Raw genomic sequence first — 13,273 nt, forward strand, 5'->3', positions numbered from 1 at the left:
GGAGGCAGCTAAAGAGGAAGGTGAAGGACAAAGCTATAGAGAATCTGTAGGATGTGGACCCTATGAACTTCAGCTCTGAGGAGCATGTGGAACAGAGACCCATTCCCAGGGACTCCAACCCCCACCCAGATTCTCATGAAGACAGCCACAAAAGGGTGTGTACGCTAGGGTACAATCTGCACATATCCCTACAATTACATTGTTTCAGCATTAAAACAATAAATACATAAATAGAATGAAATAGTGTGTTTCAAAGTCCACTGCTGTCCCTTGTGGTGCTGCTGACCAATACTGTGCTGTATCTTGTTTAGCAGTCAAGTCCTACAAAAAGAAAGGAGTCCTTGGTTAGCAGAAACAAGGGGCAGATCTATAGGCGGTCGGTGGCCCAACTGTTTGGGGAGGCTAAAGGGGGCGGGGTTAGGGGTGGAGCTTAAATCCATAATTGTCTGATAACATGCAGAAAAAATAAATAAATGAAAATAAAAGTCACAATTAATATCTTTTATTAAATTTAGATATTAGATATGTATCATATGTCAAAGAATAAAGTGGTTGCTCAAAGCATATTCTAACCACAATCGCTCAACTGCAAAACACTATGCACAACTTTGTCCAAAAGCACACTCAGAACCTTACTGTACCATAAACATTACACTGGGCAGAACCTAATACACCAATATACCACCTATACGGAAAATGCAGACCGTCAACAATATGAAACAAGGGATCATATCATCACAATTCTCATGTAGAGCCACAAAACACCCTAATTCATGTTTAATGTGGGATAAAATGCGATAAATAAGTAAATAAATATAAAATTTTAATGTTGAGCACCTGATTCTCAAAGTGGACATATTCCAAACACTATAATGAAAATAAAATGATCTTTTCTACCTTTGTTGTCTGGTGACTTTTTCTGATCATGCTGGCCCAGTATCCGTTCTGCTACTATCTGTCCTCAGTGCAGGTCAGGAAGTCATCTAGTTAAATATCTCCCTGGCAACCCAGGACACCTCCAGCCAACCCCCCCTGCTTTCCCAGCAGTAAGGTAAACAAACCATAAACCAATTTCTACAACTGCTAGAGGGCTTTCACTGCAGCTCCTGCTGTGAGGATGGAGGTAAATCAACAATTTAATCCCCTCAGAGCAGCTGGACTCCACAGCTGATCCATTCTGCTGCAGCAGGGGGAGGCTTAGCCTCTCCAAGCCTCTTATACCGGGGCACCTATGGGCAGATCAGATCTCAGGTCATCTCCCTAGCAGAAGGGGAAGAGTAGGTTCAGAGGTCTCTGCTTACCTGGAGACAGTGGCAAATGGGGACTCAGCCTGCTCATCGCTCCACTGTTGGGGCAGAATGGAGAGCATAAGCGTCAGTTTCCCTGGTGTTTGGCCTTTCTGGCTGATGAAGTCACCTCCCTCTTAGCAACTTTAAGACAGCATTGAGTGTTGAAAATGGTATCTAAATTGCTTATTTTAGAAGTCATTCTTCCTAACATGTTTTCATGTGTGAGCCACTATCTCCCCCCCCCAAAAAAAGAAAGTTTATTCCCCAAATGTCTAAGTGCCCAAAGCTGATATGTCTAAAAATGCTCTATAAAAACATGCATCTCTGGATTTTCAGACCTGCACAGCCCACACTTACAACAGAATCCAAAAAGAAGGTCCCTAGCAGGAAGCTAAATTTCAGTGATGCTGAAATTGAGTTCCTAGTGAAGGAAGTAGTGCAATGCCTTGCCAATCTGTTTGCTCCCAAGGGGCAAACTATTTGTGCTTATACCAAACAGAAAGAATAGGTGACAAAATGCCAGCGGCTTAAATGCAGTCCACCACACAAATAGAGAATGATGGCAGCTGATGAGGTTTGTCAAGCAGAAGGCTAGAGCCAACCCACTGGACGCAGACCCTATGAACCTCACCCCTATGGAGCACACAGTGTAAAGGCCCCTTCCCAAGGAGAGCATCCATGGCCTGGGAACCCATGACACTTCTAAACAGGCTGGAGAATCGGGTAAAGTTTGGTGAATAAAAATGTGCTGGCTGCTCTCTCTATTCCACCCTCACTCCAGCAAGCTTGGACAGTGTGGGAGGCTGATAGGAAATCCATCTGTACTAGAGGTTCTCGAGAGGTGGAGGGAAGGAGGGAAGAAGGCACTCCAAGCTACAGGCAGAAAAGCTGGTGATCTGGGCCTGTGTCCAAACAAATCAGCATGGAGTAGTGGTTAGTGGCTAGGTTTGGGAGCACACAGGTCAAAGTTTGAGTCCTACTGTGTCTATCATTTTTTTAGTCCTTCTTCCTTTCCCCCTTTCCCCGTCACCAACCAGTGGCTATTCCTGCTTTCAAAGCATCTGTGACCCTCTCACTGTGCTCTCCAGACCATTCTATCCTTTTTCCTTTACCCACCTGGCTGTGTGGCTGATTGTCATCATGGTTTCTGAGGTCCACAGTACACCATACCTCTTGGCTTCTGCAGTGTGGTATGTGGAGGCATATATTGTGTGGTGGCTTGACAATGGCAGTCATCATCTGTGGTATATGAGTGAACATGGAGTGACAAGTTTGGGAAGGCTTCAACAGACACATTTCTTCTACTTTCCCTATGTAGGTGAGGACACTGAGTTGGAGGCAGAGGCTGGAACCATCAGTCAGTAAGTAGCGCAGATACCTCAGACAGAGGAATGGGAGTTAGTGGCAACAAAGGAGTCACAGGAAGGCACTGGGCCAGCAGAAGAGCACGCTGAAGACACCAGCCAGGAGCCGGCTGCAGAGGAGGAAGAGGGACCCATTATTCTTTGAACTTGCCCCCTCCCTCGCGTGGATATGCCAGATGCCCCTGTAGAGGCTGAAGAGCCAGAAGAGGAGCCACAGTTGGCCCATAGGGGACCCTCCTGCCACAGGTGGCTGGTTGTGCAGCTGGCCAACAAACTCTTGGCCTGAAATATGCAGCTGGCTGACTACCAGGACCAGAAGCTATAGCTACTATGAAAGGGGGGTTCGGGTTCAGCAGCAGAGGCTCTAAGCCTAGAATGACCGCCTGCAGGTGCTGCATACCATGCAGCAGGAGAACAGGGATGCTAGGCACAATATGTGGCTGCAGCTTCAGGTGATCCAGTGAGATCTGCATGATTACACAGTAGACTTATCCAGCACAATGCCCACCCAGCAGGCACCTGACCCTCCCATGGGAACCGGTGAGGCCAGCATTCCAGCAGTACCACCTTCCACACCAGCCACAAGTGGCACCAGTGCCCACACCACCCAACCCAACTTCAAAGGAACCTCCTCAGTTCCAGCCAAGCAACTGGCATCCAAGCGGATACAGATGGGATTCATAGGACCACAGGCCAGTGGGTCTGCCTTGCAGCTAGGTCCCTTTGGAGTAGCACACACTGCCTTGCTGGGTGCTGTGCCCAGCAGCAACTCAGCCACAGGGCCAACCAGGTAGCCCAATTTCCATGGGGCAGCAGAAACAGCTGCATCTCCTGATGCCTCTGAGAGCTGTGGCAGCCCCACAGGGGAAGACGTAGATACTATGTTTGATCCTGCAAGTCCTGGACCATCCCCTGCTGCTACAGGGAGGGGTGGGAGAGGTGGCCTGCAGAGGGGGCAGGGGAGGGGGGTGGGAAGGATGAGATAGGGCTATGAGGCATATACTTACCATGCTGTGGTGGTATGTTCAGGGGGGAATGAGATGGGGGCTGTGCTGGGGGGAGGGAAGGGTGGTGGTGGATGGGATAGAATAATATATGGTGAGCACAATTAAATACTGCACTGACCTTTACTGGAAATTGGTCTGTATGAGTCTTTGTCTGGTGCAACCCCCAGATGGTTTTGGTCTCTGGTCATCTTCCTCTTGCTCTGCCTGTTGCTGCTGCTGTGTATCCTCTGACAAAGGCTGTCTTCGTTGCACTGAAAAGTTGTGCAATATGAAGCAGGCCATGAATATCTTGGTAACCTTTTCTGGGCTGTAGAGGAGCTCCCCTCCAGAATGGTCAAGACATCTGAACCTGTTTTTCAGGTGGCCAAAGGCGAATTCAGTGATGTTGCAGGTGTTCTTGTGGCTCTTATTATATTCCTCCTCTGCCTTATTTAGGGGATGGACAATTGAAGTCATTAGCCAGGTTCACCTGCAGAGGGGACAGGGGAGGGTGGTGATGTCACCTGTGGGGGGGGAGCAGGATTCACAGTCTTGGGTGTGTATTTGTATGTGGACCTTGTGGAGTGTGGGTCATGGGAGTGGGTTCTGTGGGCATGTTGAGGGAGGTAGGGTGTTTGATGTAAAAGGGGTGAGTGGGTATGGGAGTTAGGAATCCCAGTACTGCTTACCTAGGAGTCAGCCACCAGTGATCTATCCTCAGTCAAACCTGTGGTAGATTCCAGAATTCTGCAGGATATATGCATCATGGGTGGACCCCGGGTAGCAAGCACACATGTCCACAATCTCCCTCTGGGCATCATACATGGTGTGATATGATTTTCTGTTCCTATAGGTCCCCTCGTGTGCCTGGGAGGGTCTAAGTGCAACATGTGTGCAGCCAATGATGCCAATGACTGAGAGGAAGCAGTCTATGGTGTAGAATTGGGCCATGTTATTCTGGAAGGCCTGGGCAGTAGTGGGGAAGGTAATATAGTCTGAGGTGTGGGTGAGGAAGGCATTGAGGAACTGGGCAAGACAGTTGGAGATGACGGGCAAGGTGAAGCCTGCACTGACTGAAAAGTGCCGGTGACAAGAAATGGGAGGGAGGCAGTGGCCTTAAGGGGGACTGGCATTGGATTATTTCTGCACGTCTTGATCTGGAAGAGGGGTTGCAATTTGTCACAGAGGTATTGTATGGCAGCTCTATAAAAGTGGTACCTTGTAAGGCATTGCTGGTCAGGGAGGTCCATGAAGCGGGTCCAGGGCCTAAATACTTTGGGACTGGGATATCTCCTCCTTGGCCTCCCCTCCAAACTTTCATCCACATCCAACAAAGTGTCAGCCACAATATCATTCAGTGCATCCATGATTGACGTGCAGGTGTCCCACCACCACAGGTGCAACCCAATAAGCCCAGTAACAGCACTGCACACTCCTCCAACTATTGCACCCAATGAGACCCAGCACCAGTACCCACTCTCCCAGCACCAGCACACAGTTCTCACACAAACAGCTGCAACACAAAGCACAGTGACAAACTGGGAGTGGACAAACAGAGGAACAATGAAAGATAGAAAACAAGCAAGTAGGGGGTTTGAATGGGAGGTATGGGGGTTTCGGGACAGTGAGAGTTTGGTGGGGGAAGAGGACAAAGTACTGAGAAAAGAACAGGTGTAGCTAGGTGGCTAGCAGGTGTGGGTAAGGACCTGAGGAGGTGAGACACAGGAGAGGCAAGGCAGGAAATGTGAGGGTCCAAAGAATCAGACAGGGGCAAAAAAACAAAGGTAACAGACCACTCAGCAACTGTCTACTCTTTTTCACAAACCAACAATTCCACCTCCAACTCAGCAAAATCATGAGTCCAACGATAAGTTTGGTCTTGAGCTAGTCACTTTTAGAGCAGGTCTAGTTCCTTTTTTTTTTCCAGCACAAGGAAATCATTTTGCTATTTGTTATTGCCAACACCCCCCCCCCCCCAAAAAAAAAAAAAACCAAAACATACATCATGTAAGACCGCCCATCTCATGCCCCCGAAATGCCCACTCTCAAGACGTTTTCATTTAGTGAATATCAGACTTAAAGTTTTTTGGTTTGTTTGATTAATATGGTTTAAACATTTTTGGGTTAGAAAAACATTCATCTGCCCCTTATGCTACTTTTGCACATTCTTTTCTTTTAAAAATGAGCCCTTAAACTTAACTCTTTTTTATCAGTACAGCGTTTTTTTTTTTTAATGTATTGACTGTCTCATCTCAGTGTTGGTCATTACAATCTGAGCCAAAAAGAGGCCATTGTGTTTTTTCTATGGCTAATTAGGTTTTTACAGTTCTGATATATATGGCTTGTGATTAAAACCCATTTTAATCTTATAGTCATTTAAATTTTCTCAAGAGTTATTAGCAGATATGAATTTGAGATTTAATTTCTCTGCTTTTCCAAATTTAAGCTGAAGGTGAGTTATAAGCAGGTCTATGAGTTAATTCTATGCCCGAGTGGGCCTACAACCAAAGATATACAAGAGCGTCCCAAGCCATATTCATGCTCTGAGTGACATGCCCTCTAGCACCCACAGCATGGTAGCTACTGCAGGAGAGTCAATGAAAGTGGAAGCAATTTTTGTGCTCCCATTTCCCATGTACTTTGTGCAGCCCACCACCTGCATGGCCCTTGGGACATCCCTGAAGTCATACTTGAGACAATGTAGGGAGATGTGACTTCCCAAGGTCAGAGGGCAAAGCAGGATCTGCACACTGGATTACCTGGCTCCAAGCTGTACCACCAGGCTACTCCTCTGTTATAGTGTTTTACTAAAGTCTTCACACCCTTGTACATGTTCTATTGTCTAAAAATGCACAATTCAAAATACATTAATATGTGCATTTGTTTCACTGATCTACACGACATACTCTATCCTTTCAATATAAAAGAATAATTAAAGAAAAATTCTAAAGGTATTTAAAAAATTTTAAAAAATCATCATATAAATCTTCACACTTGCTGTCATAGCAACCCCAAATTAGCTCTGGTTCCAAATATGGTTTTATAAATACCATAGTAAGTTAAATGGAACTCATCTGTGTCCAGGCACGGTAGTTAATTCTTCATCCAAGAGTATCTGAATCAGCTCAAGCTGCCAGAAAAACTCCAGGATAAATTATTGAAAGATACAGATAGGAGAAAGGCTACATGAACATTTCAGTGTGTTTGAATATTCTTTGGGACACTGTCAGGTCTATCACCGTAAAATGGAAACAGGTTAGGACCACAGAGCTGCCAAGGGGACCAACCCACTCAGTGGGAGATTTAGGGCCCGCCCCACCATGCCCAGCCCCACCCACATCTCTGCCCATTGCTCCGCCCATCTTGACCCATTGCTCCACCCCAGCACTGCAGATTCACGGCCAGCAGCAAAAGGAGAGTCTCTCTGTCCAGTGGCAGCATGAAACGCCTTCATAAAACGTCATCTGCTGCTGCCGTGGATGTAGGAAGGAGTGCAGGAAATGACCCACAAAAGCGGGAGTCTCCCGCTGAAAGCAGGTTGGGGACCACTAACACACTATCTTGATCAGTCTGTACCTCTAAAGTCAGTAGCTGTGGATTATGGGAGCTGTTAATGAAGGTCACTGCAAGGCCTAAGATTAGTTTACAAGACATACAGAGGCCTCTGGCTGACACAGGAAAAATGTTATCTGTTCAAGATTACTCCACAAACATGACCTGAATGGAAGGGTGACAAAAAAAATCCATTTCAGACGAAAAGCCATATGATGTGCCACAAAATATTTGTTTAAAAAAGAAAAAACTGCTGCATACATGGGAAAAGATTTTGCAGTTTGAGACCAAAGTGGAACTTTTTGGTCTCGATGCTAACTAATATGGTGGCGATTCTACAAGTGGGTGCCTCCTTTATAGGACCAATGCAGCACAGGAAGCACCAATTCCATATTGGATCTGGGCACACAGGTGACATTATAGAATACTAGCATAAGTTGGCATTGGCACCCTTAAAATGTATGTACCCACAGTTACACCAGCCATAAACCTTGTATAACTGTGGGCCGTAATACGGCAAGGGTGCATGTAACTTACACTATCTTGGAAGTTAGGAGAGATATCCATGCCTCTCTCATGCCCCACCATGCATATATACTTAAGTGTTATCTTTCTCTGCATTTACACACACAAAGGGGTGTGTACACATGAGTGCCTAGCTAGAGAATCGTCCTTCACCTGTGGTGTAAAACAAACACAGCGCATTACCTGGCCAACACCTTCTTTACAGTAAGCATGGTAGTGACAACATTATACTGTGGGGATGCTTTGCAGCAGTGAGGACAGGAAAGTTTGAGGAGATTGAGGGAAAGACGAATGGTGCAAAGTACAGGCCGATCCTAGAGGAAAACGTATTCCAGGCTGGAGTAGATGTAGGACTATGAAGAAAATTCACCTTTCAGCACACAGTGATTCTAAGCAAAAAGTAACAATAGAATAGCTCGGCAAGAAGAAAATGAATGTTCTGGAGTGGCCCAGTCGAAGTCCAGACCTGAATCCAACAGGAAAATCTGTGGCAACACTTAAAGACTGCAGTCTAGAGATAATTCCCAGATGACCTGAAAGAGCTTGAGCTACTCTGCCAAAAATAATAGGTAAAGCTCCAACATTCTATTGTGTACAACTGGTGGACACTTACCTTGAAAGACTCATGGCTGTTATTGAAGCAAGCGTTAGGAGAATTCAAGCAGGGCAATTGCCCTGGGCCCCCATGGTAGAGGAGGCCCCTAAGCCTGCTTCAAGCTGAGGGAGATGCTGTCTGCTGGTAAGCTTTGGGGTCATCTTCCAAGTTTCTACCCTGGGCCCCAGCATGTTTAACACCAGACCTGAGTCAAGGAGGTGAAAATTTATGCAACTTAGACCTTTTTGTTTCTTATTTTTAATTACTTTTTGAATATTTTTATAATTGTTCTTTCAGTTGAAATTCTTGAGTATGTTGTACAGATCAGTGAAGCAATCTTCTACTGTAATGCACTTTTAAATTGTATTTTCTAGAAAGCGGAAGATGAGAAATGGACAAAGGACAAAGATCCTTGGACTGCTGCTGGGGCTTTCTGCCCTTTTTACTTCTGATAGTAGATTGATCACATGTCTCTGTGACCAAAGGAACATTCGTGAACTTATTGAGCCTATCTCTTTAACATGGAGCATAAGCTCTTATCCTTGACTGTCACAAACAGGTGTGTTTTTAAGAATTTCCACAATAAATATCATGAGATGCGTTTGTATGTATTTGATTCAAAAATCATGTATGTTAGCATAATTTACAGACCTGTTTGCATCTCTCAAGAAGAGGTCTTTGACTTCTGTCTATCTATACTACTCCATTGTAAGCTGCTGTACTGAAAACTCTCACCAATGGCAGTATATCATGCACATGTATTAACTAAGGGGCCCTTTTACTAAGCTGTGGTCAGAACTAATGCGTGCTTACTGCAGGATAAAAATCACTACTGTGGAGTGCACCAGGTGTCCTGTGGAAGTTTTTGGATCAGTGTGCACTTTCCCTGCACTAAAAAATGCTTTTTAGTTTTTAGCACGGGGAGCGTGTTTGGGGGTGGAGAGTAGGCATGCCTAGTGCTAACTCATTAGCACAGCTACATTGGCGTGCAGCAACTGATTAACACGTGATTAGCATGAGAGCTCTTACCACCTAGAAAATAGATGTCGGTAAGTGCTCCCACGCTAATGGCCATGCGCTCATGGGAAAATTAGAACATAGCCATTAATAGGGGAAATAGGAAAGGCAGCCATTTTACAGCCATGCTAAAAGTGGTCTCAGCACATGGGAAAGGCGCGCACTACTGATACCGTGGGCCACTTTTTAGTGCAGCTTAGGGCTGTTTAATAAATAAATAGGTCTTTGCTACTAGATAGAAGTATTCCAGAGATGAGTACAAAACTCATACATCAGATACACTAAATTTGATTTAATTTTGATGTCAGTAAAACCAGTGATACTAAAAATGTTCTCTCTCTCTCTCACTAGCTCATGAAATTGATCTATAACTATTGTTTAAAATGGTCAAAGCAGCAAACAAGAGGAGGAAAGAATGTTTCATTTTCTCTGTTTTATGGAGCATGCTTAGCATTTTCAGTTATCAGTCGGAAGCAGGGAACCAAATTCTCCCAAAATAGAAGGAACAGTCCTACATTTTAGGTGGCATGATCCAAGTTGGGGGTTTTGTCTTGGAAAAGAATGTGGACATATCCCTTCCTTTCTATGACATATGTTCCAGAATGATTCAGAAAACAGTTTTTAAGATAATTACCCTAGGTAAAAGCTATGGGCAGCTATGTTGTCTCTGGACTTCAAGTAGACTCTAGCAATCCAAACCCTTTCTCTGCTTTTCTGTACTTGACAAATCCCCCAGACCTCAGCAATAGCCCTTACTGCCAACCACTGGAAAGAATGCATGATTTGTTCCTAAAAATTCAGCTTTCTGTATAGGAAGAGAGCAGTGATCTGTACTGTAAGCATGTGCAACAAATTAATAATCAACAGAGGGTTTTGTTTCAACCAAATAATCTGACTAAAAATATTCAATTAATAAATAACACAATACTTGAATATTTGCAAAACCTTTTCTGGAGGACTGATTTCAGCACTCCCTGTGGCATTTTTTTTCAAAAATTAATCAGGTGGACAGTGCCAGAGGGATGTATTTTCCCCCACAGGGGGTCAAAGGCAAGAGGAAGCGAACATGAGAAATTCAAATCCTCTTGCATACTTTCAGTGCAGCCCTGACCTCACCCTCTTCACCACCTGTTTCCCCAAGGGAAAAAGTTTGTTCTGTTGGTAACAGAATCAGGGACTACAAATCCCACACTGCTTTGGGATGCAAGTTTAAAACCATGACCGGCCAGAAAGTCTCCCTCTTGTAATGGGTAACTTGGCAGCTCTGGGTGTAGTACAATTTTTAAAGGAGCTGTTTGTGCAGGAAAACACAGCTTTACCTACAGAAATCCTTCCAAAAATTGCTCCACTTATCAATTACAGAGATGCCAAGTTACCCAGTTCCAGTCTGGAGATTTTGGGCCAGTCCTGGATTTCTAACCACCCCCATCCTGGTGCATTATGGAACTTGCACAGCACTGATTTCAATGGGCAGAATCAGGCACTACAAATCCCGCACTGCTTTGGAATGGAAGTTCAAAACCAGGACTGGCCTAAAATTTCCAGCCTGGAACTGGGTAACTTGGCATCTCTACAATTAGTCTTTTAAAATCTTTAAAAAAGAAACCATTGTTAAGCCTTATTATAAGGGCTCTAAGTAGATATTAGTGGAAACCGTCAGTCATCTTATGTAGAAAAAGTAGGAAGCACTCACCAGGACCATGAAAAGAGTAGCACAGATCAGCTAGAGGGAACATCTTGGAGGGGTCAAGTCCAGCACCTCCTAAAAGCTCCACAAAGTCTCCAGATCCCTGACAGCCAATAGGTGGTGGTTTCTACAAAAACATAGGAGCAGATATTTCAAAAACAGGCATATAATGCCAGCACTAATTTTCTTTCCAAACCTGTGAAATTATAGTGACCAAGTATTATGGCAGAACCAGAGGCAGAAATAATTGTTTGGCCAATTCATCTGTGCCTCTTGCTCCAGTATACGGTGCCATGGATTGCAGGTATATAATAACGATAGGGAGTATTATTCAAAAGGGTTTAATGAGGCAGGGGAGGCTCCTACCCAGTTAAACCCCGCTGAGTTGGCCATGTTCTGTGGCACTTAATTGTGCAGTGCCATTGGATATTGGCTTTAACTGGTCATAGTGATATTGGCCGGTTAAGGGGCAGTCCCGGACAGGGCCTGCTTAACCTATGGACCAGGTGAGGCACTGAGTCAAGTCACCAGTGATAAGAGCATTAAAATCCCAGACTGGTCTACCTTCAGATTCCTAGATGAATGGATGCCAGACTGGGATTTTGGTGCCTTTATCATCAGCCAGTGCCTAGGAGAAGGGGATTTGAGAAAGAGGGGGAGATGCTAGATCACAGGTGAGGGGGAGTAGAGTGGAGGGAGAGATACCAGACTGCAGGTGGGGGGTGGAGGAGCCAAAGCAAAAGCTGGCACAGGGCTCCACAGTCCCTTAAGACAGGCCTGACCCAGAAAATATGCGGGGCATCAGCAATATTCGGGGCTGGTGCCCACAAAGCTAACCAAGCAAGTAGGACTACATAAATAGCAGTCCTAACTTTGCCTAGTTAGATATAAAGGTATGGCAATGAATATAGCTTCCAGGTATCACAGCTAACCTGGATGTTCAAAGCCGGTGCTCGGACATGGTCCAGCATTGAATATCCAAGTCTAACTTTGCCAGCGATGGTCATTACATTATAATCTTGTATCCCACAATAACCAACAAGTTCAATGCAGGTAACAGCCAAGAAATCTGAAGAATTCTCCAGAGAAATTACAAATCAACAAATAAATCTCACAAAAGAGAGGCCCTCCAAAACCAACCATCATCAATTAGCACTCAAGAGATATTTCCTAAAGAGAAAAGTCTTGAAAAGCTTTCTGAACTGATGGTAATTCCCTATTTGACTGAGGAAAGCGGATAGAGGATTCCAAATAGATGCTGTTTGATATGACAATAAACGTAAAGTCTTAACATTTCGAACAGAAGGAAAGCCTAACAAATAAGAATTTCTAGTAGACCTAGGGCCCTGTTTACTAAGGTGCATGCGCGTAGACACCTATAGGGATATTGTAGGCATGTACATGGTTAACGTGCGTTAAAAACATTAACACGCCTAGAATGCTGCTTAGTAAACAGGGCCTGTAATGAGACATCCATTTAAAAAAAAAAAAAAAGAATTGATCAAATAGTTAAGCTGGAACATGTTCAAGGTTAAGATGTGGAAAAAATAAAATAAAATAAAACTCAACCGTCACTGGCTGATTATTGACTTCAGCAGTGTTTATTAATATTTATAAAGAGTTTTCAGTGCATAGAGAACTTCACAAAAAATTCACATGATTGAAAAGAGCTTTCAAGGTTCAGAATAGGGAGGCTAAACAACTTAAGACCATCTGCTGAGAAATATGAAAATCAAAGCAGGACTGTGCTCTAAGAAATATGTTAAAGCTCATTGTGGGATATATGATAATGCTATCTATTAATATATTTTTACTAAAGAAATATTAATCAAATTGTTTCATGAATACATTATACCTCCACCTACTTGTAGACCCCTAAACAGATTTGCCACTGCATAAAAAGTGCTCATTATTGTTTGTTACGTGCTGTTCACAACACTGATTGGCTTGTTAAGCCAATTAAGTTACGCATGGATACGCTTGGATTTCGGAACGGATCTCTAGGCACGCTATATAGAATCCAGGGCTTAGCACAAGCTTATTTTTAGTGCACTCTAAAAATGCTAGCGCTCCTTTGTAAAAGGCCCAATGGGTGCACTGCTGAGATGGGCATGCAAACTAATTGGTTAATGAGCTGTTAACTGTCAATAATTGGGTGCGAACAACCAGTGATTGCTGTTAATTGGTACCCATTAACATTTGTGGGTGCATCTGGCTGTGCGCTGTTCTATAAGGCAGGGCACCTAACTTTTTTTTTT

At 44.3% G+C, this 13,273-nt stretch overlaps 1 protein-coding gene across 1 annotated transcript in view; it reads right to left on the reverse strand.

The window, feature by feature from the left end:
• CRHBP (corticotropin releasing hormone binding protein) overlaps nucleotides 1-13,273 on the reverse strand; it is a 41,213-nt gene that overhangs the window by 9,500 nt on the left and 18,440 nt on the right. Inside the window, exon 6 of the mRNA XM_030192292.1 lies at nucleotides 11,022-11,142. Coding sequence (XP_030048152.1) covers nucleotides 11,022-11,142 — 121 coding nt within the window. The remainder of the gene's footprint in view (nucleotides 1-11,021; nucleotides 11,143-13,273) is intronic.

The sequence above is a fragment of the Microcaecilia unicolor genome, chromosome 2 (assembly GCF_901765095.1).
Source record: "Microcaecilia unicolor chromosome 2, aMicUni1.1, whole genome shotgun sequence".
Classification (NCBI taxonomy): Eukaryota; Metazoa; Chordata; class Amphibia; order Gymnophiona; family Siphonopidae; genus Microcaecilia; species Microcaecilia unicolor.